The 17,639-nt window shown below is 37.1% G+C and overlaps 1 protein-coding gene across 1 annotated transcript; it reads right to left on the reverse strand.

Annotated features, from left to right (window-relative positions):
- Positions 1–4,547: 4,547 nt before the first annotated feature.
- Positions 4,548–5,402, reverse strand: LOC129781350 (uncharacterized). The gene is made up of 2 exons (XM_055789170.1): positions 5,384–5,402; positions 4,548–5,245 (listed from the first exon to the last, which is right to left on the reverse strand). The coding sequence occupies exons 1-2, from the start codon at positions 5,400–5,402 to the stop codon at positions 4,548–4,550; spliced, it is 717 nt and encodes a 238-aa protein (XP_055645145.1).
- Between the last annotated feature and the right edge of the window lie 12,237 nt (positions 5,403–17,639).

Raw genomic sequence — 17,639 nt, forward strand, 5'->3', positions numbered from 1 at the left:
TGGAAGAGAAGTACGTTAGTAATGGGAGGCATATTTGGTCACCTGGTAGTAGGAATAAGAAGTAATTATATCAAACACGCTGAAAGAAAATAAAATGAGAAATTATGTCTAGCCCAGGAAGCTGAAAGTTAATTATATGGTAATTAAAAGATATTACTTGACTTGTGTGCCATCCACGCAAAAATTGTATTCGAATGTCGGAAAAGAGCCTTTTTTTTTTTTTTCAAAAAATCAAAATCTGTGTATGTTGTTGTTAGTGTGTATCTAAGTGTGTGTGAGGTTGTGTTTGATTTGTGATATCTAACTACATATCTAACTAATTTTTTTTTGTTTTTTGTTTTTTTGTGTTTTATATATTTATTTATTTTTTTTTTAATAATTAAAATGTGTGTGACCTAACATATGTAATACGTTGGTAACACATATATTAGCTCCCAAGCATTAGGTGTTAGTATGTATGATGTGATTAAGTCGGTAACATATAGCAAATAATCCTATAGTGATTAAATGAAATGCAGTATTTTGTCCTCCTCCAAATTATCTCTTGCTAGGGCTGTCCTTGGGTTGTCAGCTATCTGAAACATTGTTCTCTTAACGTTGTAACGTGGGCAGACAAGTAGAAAATGTTCTACGGCCAGCCTGACGTTACAGGTACTACAAATGGGTGGTTCGGTTTTTTCAACCAAGAACCTGTGCGTTAATTTGGTATGCCCAATACGAAGACGTGTTAGACATACTTGAAAAGATCTTTGGTTTCTATCCATCCAAGGATGGGTAGTGTTTTTAATTTTTCTCAAAAAAGTATCTCTGCAGATGTTCCATTCGTTCTCCCAGCACGTCATCAGAGATGAGTTAACCCATCTGATTATATCAACAGATGGGACGCTTGTGCTCCATAGTTCGGATGTTCTCCCTTCTTTGGCTAGGCGATCAGCCTCTTCGTTACCGCGGATTCCACAGTGACCTGGGATCCAGCAGAAGGTGATATCATTTTGGGCAGTTTTCTCTTCAATTGCGAGTACCCATGGATGTTTGCTACTTCCGCTCCCAAGAGCAAGAAGCGCGCTAGCAGAATCGGTGAAAATAACCGTCTTTCTGTTGTGTTCGCACTGTGATGTAGCGATAAGAAGTGCCGCTAATTCAGCTGAAAATACCGAACAGATACTTGGGAGTTGGAACTTAACTTGCAGGTTATTAGCGAAAATGCCGATACCTACTTGTAAACCATCAATGGATCCATCTGTAAAGATCTTGTGGTGAAAAAAGTATTTACTGTGGATGTGGTTGTTGAAAATGGCCAAAACTATGCTGCTGTTTTCACCAGCTCGCACAGAGTTTTTAATTGACCAATCAATCTGAGGTTCCCGTTTATACCATGGTCGAAGGTTAATAATGGGAATTGGTACAATCGTTGGAAGAGTGGTTCGGCATGTATCCTGCAACCAGTTATTCACTCTCACAAGAGAGGATTCAAGTGTTGGATGTTTCTCAAGCGTTCGTATCGCGCGCGTGCTGTAGAATCTCGTGAGGAACAATTTGAAGGGTTAATTGCCTGACTCAGCGAGTAACGCTTTACTTGGGCTAGTTCTAAAGGCCCCTGATGCTAGTCTTATTATCTTTTGATAGCTAGGCCTCAGTTCTTCAAGCGTTTTCCAGGTGGCACGGCTGAAGAGTTCAATACCGTAAGTAAGTTTGGAATAGACTAAGCTTCTTCCAATGTTGAAGATAGTTTTGCGGGATCCTGTTCGGCATCGACCGCTTATAACGCTAACTAAGTTAAGGCGGTTTTTAATGTCCGATATTGTACTCTTAATATGTTTATTGAACGTGAGTTTTTTGTCCACCATTACACCGAGAATTCGTGCAAAATTGACTCGTTTAATGGACTTACCGTTCAGAAGATAAGAACGTAGTTTTTTCCTGTGACGCTTATTGTTGCAGCAATGAAGAACTTGAGATTTTTCAGCTGAGATCCTCAATCCCACGGAATTCGCCCAGTTATTAACAGACGAGATTCCTTCCTGAAGTCTTCTTCTTGCTAGTTCTGGGAATGAGTTTTTTGAAATTAGCAGATTATCATCTGCGTATAGCAAAGCGTCAATATTTTGGGGTATGGCATCAAATAATGATTGCATCGCTATCAGGAATAGAGCAACCGATAGCACAGAACCCTGTGGCACTCCATTTTCTTGCAGTTTACTGGTGGAGGTGACTCCTCCGAGAAGAACTTGGTGTTGATCAAATTGGTTGAAGTACGTATTGGTACCATTGCCTTGACGAAAAGCATGTTGTCGAGGATCCAGGAGATGACGTTCTTCAAGGTTCGTCATCAATCTCCGTTTGATCATTCTCTCGAAGACCTTACCTAGGCAATTGAGAAGGGTGATGGGACGAAAACTAGTTGCTAGTGGTTTTTTCTCCATCGGTTTAGGGATGGGGATGACTAGGCCTTCCTTCCATGAGTCGGGGAAACTTTTGCTAGCCCAAAGGTTATTATAAATTTAGAGCAGCGACGTTTCGACGTGGAAGGGTAAATGTTTTAACATGCTATATTCTATTTCGTCTGGTCCGGCTGATTTGCCTTTGGACTTACTAATGGACCACAACATTTCTTTCATAGAGAACCTGATATTGTAAATATGAGGTTCCCCAGAGTCCGAGGGAAACTCTGTAGTCTCCGCGGCAGTTTTACGAGCTTTGAAGTCGCTTTTGTAGTTGGAGGTGGCAGAAGTACTAGCAAAATGGTCAGCTAAATGTTCAGCAATGGTTCCGGGATCATCGGTAGTGGTACCATTGATCGTAATGGAATAGCCTCGCGATCTTCTTTTGCCACTGATTGCATTAACCTTGCTTCACAGTTCACTAGAAGTTGTCTGAGGGCAAAAGCTATCAAGAAATTTAAGCCAGCTATTTTGTTCATCTTCCGCTATAATTTTCCTTGCTCTAGCTCTAGCAGATTGAAAATTAGCTAGGGCAAGTACTTTTGTCTCACTACCGTCCAGTTGTCTTCTAAGCTTCCGTAGCGCTTTTCTTCTGGATTTAATGGCCTGTTTGACATCATTATTCCACCATGGGACTGCCTTCCGGCCGGAGATACCACTAGTGCGGGGTATATTAGCTTTCGCAGCTGCGAAAACGGCTTGGGAAAACTCATCTACTGAATAGTTACCCTGTGCAGGTAACAGATGCGAAATGGTTGATTCGAAACCATTCCAGTCGGCAAATTGGTACAACCATCTCCTTCGCAGGAGGATTTTTTGATTACTGGTCAGTGTTTGGATGTGAATGGGAAAATGATCACTTCCTCTTAGATCATCATCGACACACCATCTGACTCTGGGCGCAAGGTCCCATGAGGTAATCGTTAAATCAATTGCAGAAGTAGAGCCAGAGTGTTCATCCATACGAGTATGTTGGAAGTCGTTCAGGATGATGAGGTTAAGTTGTTCAACGATTTTTAAAATAATTTTACCTCTTAAATTGCATCTTTGGCCACCCCATACAGTATGGTAGGCGTTAAAATCACCCATTATTATGAAAGGGTGAGGTAATTGTTGAATGGCATTGTTCATTTCTGCTTCCAAATTACTGTTACTATGCGTTGGGGAAATGTATATAGAAGCGAGGATTAACCGTAACGGTCCCGTGAGTTGGATTGCGCATATCTGTAACTGTGATGAAATTTGGATGTGGGTATGTGGGAGATGGCTCAAAACAGCGAGGCATACTCCACCCTGGTGTGAGGTAAGTCCCTCACGGAAGTACCACTTGTATTTACCTTGTAGTGAAAGGTTAAAATCGGGTGTAATCTTAGTCACTCTGGCTTCTTGGAATGCAAGTGTTAGTGGGAGATGTTTCTCCTCAGCTAACATTAATTTAATTTCATCCATTGACCTACTAAGCCCACGCAAATTCCATTGAATGGCAAGTTTTCGGTTGGATGTTGAACCTTGGACAACAGGTGTACTGTTTATGTGTGGAGTGTGGAACTTGAAAAAATATTATGGAGGCTCTTGAAGGGTTTAATTAAGGTATATCAGAAATTATTTTGACTGTTTGTTACCTTTGGAAGTCTTGGTCTTCAGTCTAGGATCAAATTTTAAATAATTTGGTATTGTTCGATTAGTATTGGGTACTGTTTTGTATGAAGTGGATGGTTGAGGGTCGGCCTGTTGTGGGGCGGCCGGTTGAGAGATTTCCGGTTGTTGGTTTTTATATCTTTTCCTTGTTTTATCATTAATGCGGAAATTTTCATCTTCAGATGATTTCAAATCATCTGAAGTTGAAGTTTTTGAATTTTTGATCTCACGTTTAGTTAATTTTGCTGATTCAGTTTCCATGGGAATTTCTGAATCCGTTTCGGAATCGGAAGTGGAGATGGTATATTCAATGTCTGGCTGGTTAACTATCGGTGTGGAAACCGTTTGGATGATTGGGGTAGGGTTGGGCTGCGTGCAGTTGCACTTGCAGCGATTGCATCCTGTGCTTTGGGCTACATTAAGTCTCTCTTGGACTTTGCTTGCGTAAGAAGATCCATTTACTTTGGCCTAGTAGCTTTGTTTGGCTTCCTTGTAAGATATTCCTTGGTCTACCCTCACTTTGGTAATATTGTTCTCTGCAACCCATGCGGGGCATTTTCTATTCGTAGAAGGGTGGTTGCCACTGCAATTTACACAGAAGGCAGGAGCGTTGCAAATGAAGTTCTTGGCTGTTTCTTCATTGCCTAGTTCTGGGTGTGCTCGTCCACAGTTTCGGCATAATTGGATCTTGGTCCTACATTTTTTGGAAGTATGTCCGAATTTGTAGCAGCCGAAGCACTGCATCGGATTCGGATAAAAATTGCGCGTGGGGGCGCGGATGAAGCCAAAGTTGATATATTCCGGAATTACAATACCTCTGATGGTCAAAATCAGGTTTGGAATTGGAATTAATTCCTTCTTGGTTGGGTCCATACGGGAAATTCGTTTGATCGCAATAACTCTTTGGTCAGTAAGCTCTTTTAAAAGTACAGCTTCTGCCATATCAATCACATCCCTACAGGATACCACGCATTTGCGCTGGTACAAGGTAGGGTGATAAGTTATCTCCACAGGGGTCTTGTCAATTAATGACTTAATACCCAGGAGCGCATCTACATATTCCTTGTTACGAATATGGATCACGTATTGCAACTTATTGTTTTCATCACGCTGTGGTCTCGCGTCCTTGAAATCGCGATCCGTAACAGCTTGGATGGTTTTTGATACTACAAACGGGTTTGATGGTAGGGTTTTATCATTTGATGCTTTGAGGAGTAAAATTTGAAGCTCCCCGCATAGGGGGTCAGCCCAGAGAGGAGAGGTGCGTGTGGTGGGCACGCCATTATAAAGATTTGTTGACTTACCGGCACTGCTGGAAGCCATGGTAAAGGCTGGCTATACCCGGGAGGTACAGCCAGGAAGGTTGATGTAGAGATACACACTAAAAATGGTACTAATGCAGAATAAAAAAAAGAAAAGGCTCAACAGTTTCGGAGCTTGTTTCAAAAAAGTTTTTAAATTTCACTAGAAACACTACTTTCAATACAATGAAACACTACTATAATGTCTATGAGGTTTAAATAAAAACTGTTATAAATATCACTAACACTATGTACTGCTGCTGGGGGGGTGCGCCCCCGCACCGGAGAAACGGTAGTGTGGGTACACCACCACTCTGCAATCCAGGATCAAACACCAGCTGAAAATAAAAACCACCACCAGAGATAAGTAACCAGTAATAATAATGTGGGGTATATATAAGTGAGCTGCAAAAGGCGCGCCAAAAACAGGGACCGACGCTAGGGGCAGTGAAAACTGCCGGTATCGAAAGCCACCAACCGTCTAGGCTATTCGGTGGCCTCCTCCTTGTCCTCGTCTTGTACACCAGCGAGAAAAACTTTATTTAGGACTGATTAAAGCCTCAAGGAATTTCCTTTAGCATAGAACCAGTTGTGTGAGGAGAAAACTTCTATTTTTCGCTACTCTTTTCAAAGGGGCGCTAAAAACATGACCGTCTCGGTTGAATGTCAGAAGCACCGTGGCCATTGTAAACGAACAATGCTTCAATTTATATTCTAGTGTATTAGTATTGGTGACTACCATACACTGCATGATTTTCATATGTATGTGTGCAAGCGCTGAGCGTAAACCAAAGCTTTTGTATTTTTCAAGTGTCAAGTTTCTATAAGACCAGTTACATTTTTTCGTTGTTTTAGTTATTTTGATCAATAAATCTGGAAAATTCTAAAGGGAAAAACGCTCACGGAGAGAAAAGAAAGACAAATCGATGCATTTCACCAAGAAAATGTTGGCATCAGAGAAATTTCTCGTCGGATTAGATGATCCCATCAAGTAGTGCCTAATTATTTGACGAATCCTCAAGGATGCGGTAAGAAGGAGAGAGCTCCACGTAAAGCGAAGCTCTCAGACCGGAATAAGCGGGAAATAGCTAGAACAGCTTCGAATACCCCAAAATCGCTTATGCAAATAAAGCAATATTTCAATTTAATTGTTACTCGGGTGACAATTCGTCAAGTTTTGGGAAAAAATACTCACATGGAGAGGGTTTAAAAGGTTAAAGCTCCTCATCTTACACCATCTCACATCGGAAGACGTCTGAGTTTTGCCAAAGCTCACATGAACCGACAGTGGGACATGGTATGTTGTGACAAAGAATGTTTCCAAAAGAATACATTTTGCTATATACCATAACGAAACGTTCATCAAAGTATAGGTTATCTTCACTGAAGAAAAAAAGTTCAATTATGGTGGTCCTGATGGTTTCAACGGGTACTGGCGTGATTTACGTAAGAAGGAACATTATTTTTCAGCCAGAAATTTTGGTGGAGACTTGTGCATGGTTTAGGCGGGATTCTATGCAACCGGAAAGCTCAAGAAAGCTTTCACATCATTCAAGGATTACATACATGTTATACAGACTTGAATCCTGTTGAAAATCTTAGGTGGGATCCTTGTATGCAGACTCTACACTGAGGGAAAACGATACACCACGATTGAAGAGCTCAAGGTTGCAATTTCGGAAACATGGAAAAAATATCGAGAAAATCGTTCAGCAGCATTGGTAAATAGCATTCCAACACGATTTTTCCAGGATTTTAGACGAAATGACAAGGTTGCCAATTATTGACATGCAAATCAGCCGATCGTTTTGAATTTTTCATTGATAATGCTTATGCATTTTGAAATGGTCTTATAGAAACTGGACAGCTGAGATTATCATATTTTAGCACAATAAATAAACAAACAACTTGTTTGAACGGAATTGACATTAAATATACTTTATTCTAAGCTGATGACGATACACTCGTCTTTACCGCGCTCGAAGGACTTCTTCGCTAGATGATACTAGCAACCGAAAAGCACGCACTCCAAAACTTGTGCACAATGCACAATAGAACCACGCGAAAAGGACAATGTCCAGTGTCATCGACCGACCAACGAAATGAAGAGATACAATATTCGACCGTACTTGTTGTGTAGAACGTATATTTGGTAAAAGAGGATCAAGCTTTACAAAGATGCTGCTTATATAGAGGACACTATCGGCTATCGGTCAGTTCTCGTTCTTCTGATTCTCTCTAGCTCTCAATCTCTAATCTATTGAATCTGGATTGAAGCATAAAATTCCAGTCCGTTTCATTTCGAATGGTATCACGGGAATTCAAATGAGGATTATTCTACAATTTTTATGGCTAATTCTAACACTAAGCATTCAACAATGTATGAGTGTATCTTGTTGAAATTTTAACTGTATGTGTAGCAACGAAATAAAATCAGGGTGGTCTTATAGAAGTTGGACAGAGGGTATGTCTACCAACCTGGCAGAGCAAGCTCAGTATTGTTCTATGGTTGTATACCTGGCGGTGGGTCTGAATGTAGGAATCTTAACTTTAACAACGTTTTTCCACGTGTTATGATACGCGTTCAAATGCGATAAAAATTCAAACAACGCGTCAAACTATTCAAATGGAAGTACTTTACCATTCTTGTAGCTTTTTACATCTTTAAGGTTAAATACATTGAAATAGGAGGAGTATTATGTTAAATAAGCGGACATTTTATTTTTAACAGAAGATTGAAAAATTATCCCCGCCGATTCCCTTGCTTTAACAATGTTCAATTTGTTCTTTATATTTATATTAAGAAGGTCTGAAGAAAATTCTGGGCCATTTCCACATAAACTGCTATGACGCGCAACCGCACCGGTATTTTTTTTACATCCTACTGCACCATTCAAGTCAAATAATCGCGCGCACCGAGGCACCAGAGTCAAGTCAAACAGCTGTATTACAGGTCGGACTCGATTATATACAGGCTCGATTATATATGATTCGATTATATGCAATTTTGGACTCCATTATATACAGCTTTCAATTACTTTATATTCCAAAAATGACTTATTTCGTGAAAAAATGTAATATTTCAACGCTAAGGTGGTGCTTCTGAAGCTTTTGAAGTAATCTTTTGTTGACTTAATTTAATTTAATTCTTCTTTTTCAACACAGTTTAAATGTAACGAAATTGACCCAAATTACTGGTTTTAAACTGTATTTTTATTCATAGAAATAATATTTCGTGCAAATTTCTCTTTCCTTTTTTTTTAAGTATTTCAAAACATGTTCATCAGTGCTCCTCTTAAGGTGATGTTTTGGACTAAGCTATTGTCAACCCGCTATGGTCAGCAATCATAAAATCAACTTACAATACAATGTTCCTAGAAAGCATTCCTGAGAAGTTATATATTTTTCTACATTTTGATTTTTTTTCTGACAATTATGCTCCCTAGCGGTGACATTGTGAACTAAGCTTTGGAATTATCAATTTTATCTCGATTTTTTTTTAAACACTTCAAACAAAAGGGGGGGGGGGGGAGGGGGCTTGTTCGCATAACTCGAGAACTAATCAACAATCAAGCAAATGGAACCAAGTTTCGCGCATGTGGAAGTTTTAGGGGGCAATAGATGTTTACTAAGGTGGTTCGACACTCCCTCTCTTGAAGTGGGGGAGTGGGGAATAAAAATCTGCATAACTGGAGAAATAATAAAAAAAAAGAAAATATTACATGTATGACGAATTTCATGCCAACTTTTCTCAGGAGTTGGTAGCACCATCTCAGATAGCAGCGAAACATTGTGGTTGAAACATTAAAAAAAAAATAGACTACTTTTTCTGAAGGGGCCAATGATTTTTTACAAAAAAAAATGACTCAGAAATTATAATACCTACGAAATTCGGGCAAAGGATGAAATATAGGAAATTATTTCAATATTCATAAAAAATACAAAATTTCTTTTGAAAAAAAATTTCGCTGAAATGAAAATTATTTTAAAAAATAAAATTAATTTTTTGTTTTCATAAGAAAATTTTGTTTTCATTAGAAAATATCAAATTTTTGAATGAAAAATGCATTGAAAAAAAAACATTTTGAAAATTAAATTACATTTTTCTCGAAAATATGTTTTTTTTCAAATTCAGAAAAAATAGATATGAATAGTCTATACAATTTCGAACACGTCGTCCATACATCGGAAGATGGGTACTTTTACAGGAAAAAAGTTTTTCTAGCAACAACTTTTTCATGTTTTCTTTGAAAAAAATACAATTAAACCTAATTTTGTTTAGCCCTCCTGTACTCGCGTGCAAAATCATAACACGTATACTCGCGCACGGTGTCACAGACCGAAAATTGAACTTCTCTGTAATGTTTCCATTGTGTATTTTTCAGGCTTTATTGGCATTTGTTTGAAGAAGAGGGTATGATTGAATGAAAAAACTCAACAAAATATGTTTTCTTCGTCTTTATTATATTTTAATAGTCATCTAATTCAGCCTCCTCAAAACAGAGTAATTTTTGATACTCCAACACAAATAACGAAATTCGAATTTTTCACTGTTATTAAGCAAAAGTAAGCAACTGAATATAATTTATGGAAGTATAAAGAGCTATAAAATAACATAAAAACGTATTAAAAAATAGATAAAATGGCTTTTTTAGATGGGGTATAAAAAGATGATATAAAAGGATTTCTAGGAACTTCCTCTTCTTTTTCTTGTTTTCTTGTCAATATTCTCCATTAGAAAAAAATATCCCCGGAACTGTAACTGTTAAAAATTACCATAAGCCACCGATTAGTTTATAGTTTACTGTTTACAATTCTTCCACAAGTGGAATTCTTTCACAAGTGTGTTTATGTATGACCATTATATTTAACGAATAACGATACGAAAGTCAAACAATTATATTTTGCTTTTGAACATATAAGTCTAATGACGAATATATCGACGAATAGTTAATATATGGATCCGTTCAATCCCGTTACAAAAGAAGTGAAATCAAATAAGAATATGTAGTCTGGTAATGATCTTATGCATTATATTTAATAAATATTCCACGCCACTAACATTAATTTATACATTTCATTCAACAATATTCTAGAATATGAAAAAGGCTCTTGTCCAAAAAAGTTACTTCTATACTCGCGTCGGTGTGTCAGACCGAAAGTGTTAAAAAAGTGGCACACTTCTCCTTCTTATCAGCACATGCGATACGCTAAACGATGACGAACGACGAATAACGAAGCTAGAGTGAATCGCAAAGTCGTAGTGTTGATATATTCTGAGAAAAGAACGAATTATTGATTTCTCGTTCTGACAGACCAATGCGCGAGTATAGGAGTGTTAAAATCAAGATAGCAATATAGCGTATTCAACAAAGTTTTAGATCTTATTAAAATATGAACTTTCATCGAAGACATCAACTATCTATCTTTTATTGTTTCTGGAATATAGGGAATTTTGTTATGGAGACCCCTGAAAAAATAATGTTTCACTTGTTTCATTTTTGTGCGTAAATTATCGTGTTTAACATGTTATTGACATGTTTCTGCAAAGAGAAATGTAAGCAGAGCATCTAAATCGTGATCATTTATGCATAAAAAATGTTACGAACTAAACATTAATAGTTATTTTGTAAAGAAAAAATGAAAGAGTTGTTGTTCGAAAAACTTTTTTCCTGTAAAAGTATCCATCTTCCGATGTATGGTGACTTGTTGGAAATTGTATAGACTATTCATATCTATTTTTTCTGAATTTAAAAAAACATGTTTTCGAGAAAAATGAAATTTAATTTTGAAAATGTTTTTTTCAATGAATTTTTTATTCAAAAATTTGAAATTTCTAATGAAAACATAAAAAAATTCCTACATTTTATTCTGTGACTAAAATTTTGTAGGTCTGATAAATTTTGGATGAGAAATTTTTTGAAATTTTGAGATTTTTCAACTTTTTTTTTCGAAAAATCTTACTTTAAAAACTATAAGATATACAAAATGTTGGTTAAAGGATGAAATGTAGGGAATTATTCACGTTTTCATTAAAAAAATATCGAGCAAATTTTTGAAAAAAAATACATATTTTGAAAATAAAAATTTATTTTTCTCGAAAACATGTTTTTTTTTAATTCTGAAAAAATAGATATGAACAGCCCATATAATTTCCAACAAGTAACCCATACAACGGAAGATGGGCACTTTTACAGGGAAAAAGTTTTTCGAACAACAACTTTTTCATATTTTTCTTTGAAAAATTACTATTAATGATCAATTTGTAACATTTGTATGTATAAAATATCACGATTAACATGCTCTGCTAACTTTTTTTCTATTCAGAAACATATCAAACGCAAGAATTTAGACACAAAAATGTAACGAGTAAAACATAATTTTTTCAGGGGTCTCCATACCAAATATTCCAGAAACAATAAAAAAATAAAAAATTAACGTCTTCGACGAATGTTCATATTTTAATAAAAATCTAAAACTTCGTCGAATACACTATATCGTTATCTTGATGATGATGATTTAAGTTGTTCTTTCGATTACGAATCTATACATGTGATATTACCAGTCCGTTTTGGTTTTGTTTTATTATTCAATATGCTAACTGGTTAGATTTATATTAAAACAAATTTCGTTACAACTATAATTATCAGAAAAAAGAACCCGTTCTGCTCAAACTTTTGTGCCATCATCATGATTTTATATAACGAGTAAATTATTGTCTGTGTGTGTTTTTGTTTATTTTATTTCTTATTTTATACATTTTATCTTAAGACTATGATGATGATGGTATTGATTGGTTTTGTTTTAATTTCATTTTAGTTTTTCAATTAAATTTAAAAAAATAAAATAATTGTGAAGTCTGTAATAGTTTTGAGCCTGCGCGCGTTGACAAACATAGAAAGACTTGAGATCGAACATAAGCAAAAGCAGTTTTCCGCGAATAAAATAAAAGCATTCCAAGGGGTTTAATGCGGAAACCGGAGTGGAGCTAGGGATAGCTCGATCGGAATACTTGTAAATTCATCTTCTCAACAGATAATTATAACAAGATTTTTCTGTGTTGTGGCAGATCTCATTGCAGATTCAGGTTAACACATTACTCCATAGGTTGAATGTAGGGCCTGAAGTATCGACTGGAATAAGGCTTAGGTTTGCTCAGCTGTCTGGTCTCGAAAATGATCGCATTAGTAGGTCGTTGTCGGGTATCTAGTAAAGCGGGAATTCCTTTGTAAATTGAGAGCTAATGCTGACATAGGTATTGGGTTCAATTCCTGATCGGTCAAGGATTTTTTCGGGTTGGAAACTTTATTGACATGCCTTGGGATAAGTAATGGGCCTGAAGTATCGGCTAGAATTAGGCTTGGGTATACTCAGCTGCTCGAACTCGGAAACGATAGTATCGTGGCTGGGGATCTGATAAAGCAGGAATTCCCTTGTAAATTCTTGGCTAATACTGACATAGGTATTGGGTTCAATTCCCGATCGGTCTAGGGTCTTCCCGGGTTGTAAATTCCCTCGACATGCCATGGAATAAATACGTTTAGATAATGGCTTAAATTGTTCTTTCGTTTAGTAATCTATGTCTGTGAGATAACCAGTCCGTTTTCTTGTACAATTTAATTTGCTCACTGGTTAGTTATTGAAAACATATAAATACCGTAATAGAATTATTATCAATAAGATAACTCGTCTCGCTCAAACCTTTGCAGGGGAATGAGGTGGGACCATCATCATATAATCTTGACTTTAAACAAAATTAGGATAAGCTGTAATTTTTTCAAAGAAAACATGAAAAAGTTATTGTTAGAAAAACTTTTTCCCTGTAAAATGGCCCATCTTCCGATGTATGGAAGACTTGTTGGAAGTTGTAAGGACTGTTCATAATTTTTTTTTGAGAATTTAGAAAAAATTTGTTTTTGAGAAAAATGAATTTGAGTTTTTAAAATAATTAATTTTTCAGCGAATTTATTTTTTTTTAAATTGATATTTTTTATGAAAATTTAAATAATTTCCTACAGTTCATCCTTTGACTCGAATTTTGTAGATATTATAGCTTTTGAGTTATATTTTTTGTAGAAAATCAAGAAAAATTCCATGTAACGAACATGTTATTTGCAAGTGATTGAAAAATCTTGAACGAAAATTGCGTCTGAAAATAATTTGATATTATAATGACGAGTTTTTGCAGAAGTACTAGGAAGTTTATAGTAAACGTAAATTGTAAAGGGTCAATTAGAAAATCAATCAATGAAGAGTTTTGCGATTGAACCCATGAACGTTCGCTTAGTAAGAAAACATGAATGTTTGAAAGTATTCATATCAAAAAATCTATTCTGAGCGAGACGAAGTTTGCCGGGTCAACTAGTCTCTATATATATATAAATGTTGTGTTCGTTTGTGTATGCGTCAAAAACTCAAAAAATACGAAACCGATTGAGCTCAAACTTGGACACAATATACATTTCTCATTTCGAGGAATGTTGTTACGGTATAAAAAATTGAAAAAAATGGAGAAAAATGATCTTCTATATGGCCATAGTTCGTTTCTGAAATTATGCTTTTTTATGAAAATCAACCATTTCGTATTAAATATGAATTCTATGTGATGGACACATCTTTTTTTTCAAGTGTTTGACAAAATCATGAACTGAAATTGTGTTTCGGAATGATTTAAAATTTATCGATTTCCCTCATCTATCTCTATATATACAAAAATGTTCTGTTCGTTTGCGTACGCGTCGAAAAACTCGAAAAATAATAAAAAATGAAAATTCAACTCAACCATGCAACCACAATGTGCCACAGCAAAGCGTGGCAGGGTACAGCTAGTAATTTATAATTCTCCTTAAAATCTTTCGAAATAGTCCGGTGAAACTATTAATAGTGATGACCGAAAACAATTGCATAAATTGAACCGTGGTCTACTTCAAAAACAACTGGAATATCAGAAAAGACAGTTTTTTACGAAAAGGCCCTCTCACAGCAAACAAGACCGCTCAGGGAAACGGTTGAGTTACTCAGCAACTTAAATCAACTACCGCCTGAGGCTCATTCACCATACTTGGTTCCTTTCGGTTGTTTTCATTGATAGGACACGCTCTCGCTGTGCAGTTCTTCAGTTCTTACAGCTCAGAGAACAAAGATGTTTTTTGGCGATAAATTCGTAAATTGTCAGAACGATAGGTGAAAATGTGCAGCATTCAATGGCAATTACTTTGTAGAAAATAATTTCAACCTTTCAATCACAATAAACGTGTATTTCCGATTAAAAAAACGGTCTAATTTGCATACACCCGGTAAAGCTCTGACTTCTGTTGCTAAGCTTCTCAAACTATTGGTGGATACTGGATACTGTCAGATCCAGATGGCGTGAACACATCTTACTTATTGATAGCTCGTATAACATCCTCCACTTCAACATGATTGACACAAATGGCTCTAGGAAGTTCTAAGAAGAAGTCATATGGTTCGGAATCTGCTGGCCGGTGGTAATAACTGTCGAATCATTAGTCAACGTCTGTTGCTGATATATTCTGATCGCGTAATGCCACAGGTTATCTCCAATCCTTCGAAACGAACAATGATAAAGTGATTTCAATCGGTGGAGTGGTATGCCAAAAATACTGTGTTTCCCCTTGTTACGTGCAAATACGTGTACCGATTCCAGGAGGAAACTTTCATTGGAACCGAACTATCGCATGTAGTGCATAATTAAACCCAACTCACGATCTTCTACCGTGCCAAGTGACCATTTATCTGGCAAGCTCTAAAATTCGCTACTTTCGTCCACCTGCTTCCTAGCAGACTGGCGCTGGCTTTCGGATGTCGGTTCCGGGTAAAGCACCCATTTCTCATGGCACTAGAAATATTAATTCTCGAAGAGAGCAATTAAATCGGCCTTACCACCAAACGAAAGCGCCCGAACCACAAGCCCGCCTCCACCAGGGCGCGGAGATATATGTTTATCGACTTTAGGAAAGAATGCGAAATGATTGTGGGCTGTTTTTCCTGCCAACTCATCGCCCAGCAGAGAAAAAATATACAATCAGAACGAGGAAGAAAGTAACCAACCTGGTAAAACCGCACAGGAAATTCCAGATAGGAAGTTTAATTAGGCCCGAGCCGTAGCCGCAAGTCGGTTCATTACGCGAAGCGGAAGTTTGGAAGCGCCGCCGAAGCGCAGGTTTCGGCGGCAGCTCTCTGTGCTTCAAAAGAAACTTTAATTACAGCAAAGATGGATATTTGTGGGTTCCGGCAAGGAGGAATTCGTTCAATTATTGAGGAATTTAATTATCGTTAGATTTTTTTTCCCTCTCTTCCAATCATTATGACTAGAATTTATAGGATAATGGGTTTAAACGATTCTCGTTATTTATAGACCTCCATCGCAGAGGAGGTGAGAAAATCCGACGAAGACTAAAATCGATTTTATCTCCATTTCTTTGTCTTCGCACACACAGATTGTGAACATAAAATTTCTCTCACAAATAATGAAACCATTCTCTGGTTTTTCTTTTTATATCGATTAGCTCCTATCGCCCATTGTTCAATTATCCCATAGGGCCCTCTGCTCGACAACTTCATCGCATATACACAGGAAAAACCCATCAAAAAGCACTATTCATGCCATGCCATAACCTTCTTCTCGGCCCCGATAAGAACTCTACCATTATGCCCATAGAAACGAACTCAAGAAGACAAAAGGCCACGCAACTGTGTCCGACCGATGGATACCAATTTTAGTGTCCTCAATGTTTTGAAAAATCATTAATGGCTGGAGGCATTGCCTTCGTCCATCGCACGATGGACGTAAAATATCGAGGCACAGAGACGAAAAAGATTTTCCCTCCCGATAACCTTCGTTTTACTGTCTTGTCCTCGGGCACAACCCCCAGTCTCACAGCCGAACGCAAAGGAAACGGATAGATTGTCAAATGTCAACAAAGTTTTTCAATGAATCGAAAACAAAAGTCCGTCCGACTGCTGCTGACTGCTCTGAAACTTCTTATCGGAGCTGGGCTGGGCTGAGCTGATATGTACTGCTGATTCGGAGTCGGTGAAAAAAAGAGGTACAGCCGAGCAAAGAAGAAATAATAATAACAAAACTCTGAAAGTGGTCAGCTGTCAATTTATGGCAATCCCAAATCCTCTTAACGATTTGTCAGTGGCTGCAGTGATGGTAGGATTTGGATCAGAGAATGGAGAAAATAGTGTACGTAACAAGCGGTTGTATGAAACTCAATATCTGTTGTGTTACCTTGTGACCATTTTTGACCCTTTCGCTACGAGCGAAATCAGCGTGATACTGCACATCGATCACACCAGCGCGATATGCATACTTTCCGGCGCAGTGCTCCGTTCAGCGATAGTATTCCGACGGAGCACACTGCCGTAGTGAAAAGGTAAATGCAGACTTATAATAACAAGATGCATTCAATTCGCATTCAATACAATTAGCACTTTCGATATAAACTTACAAAAGTACGAAATATGATTTTTTTGGTGACCCTGATGCGTGTCTTATTGTAACTTCAGAAACAAATTCTTATTTTCATATTAGGTGTCAGCGTTTTGGCGTTGGCTGATCGCTGTCTAGAGTGAAAAAAAAGAAAGTCCCTTAGTCAAATTATTCATACATCACGCCAGATGAAATATTACATGCTTTTTACCTTTGTTATCAGTATCTTAGAGTATCAACAAATATTCACGAGTAACGAATATGATTTCATTTCAGTGTAAATGACTTTTTTCAACTTGAAACACACTGCCCTCATCATATTGATGACAATAACAAACCATTTCATTTTGTCCTTATCGCTGATGCATAAACAAATTTGCTAAAATGAATGAATGCGGCATTGAGTGGAGTTCGTAACTTCGCTGTTATTTATACTTTGAATATCGAAAGCAACAAATTGATATTCATCACATTCGAAACGATATTCGTTCTGGCATTGATTTTGAGTCAAAATTCAAAAATGAAAAAAATAGTCAGTCTGGACCATTTAGAAAACTGAAACGCCAGAGTTCTATGAAACGAACTTTGCAAGAAATCGCGCAGGATTTTTGTTTGGCGAGACGGTAAGAACGGCATAAATAAAAACCAACCGCACACAGCTGCATCAGGTTAAAAGAAAACGACAGCTGATATTCATTAGGCAAAAATGAAATTCAATTCTGGCATCCCGAATAATCAAGATGAAAATGACACTGGGTGGAAAAATAAACTTCAAAACATATTGAAGAACAAAAGTTCATT

The sequence above is a fragment of the Toxorhynchites rutilus genome, chromosome 1 (assembly GCF_029784135.1).
Source record: "Toxorhynchites rutilus septentrionalis strain SRP chromosome 1, ASM2978413v1, whole genome shotgun sequence".
In the NCBI taxonomy this organism is placed as follows: domain Eukaryota; kingdom Metazoa; phylum Arthropoda; class Insecta; order Diptera; family Culicidae; genus Toxorhynchites; species Toxorhynchites rutilus.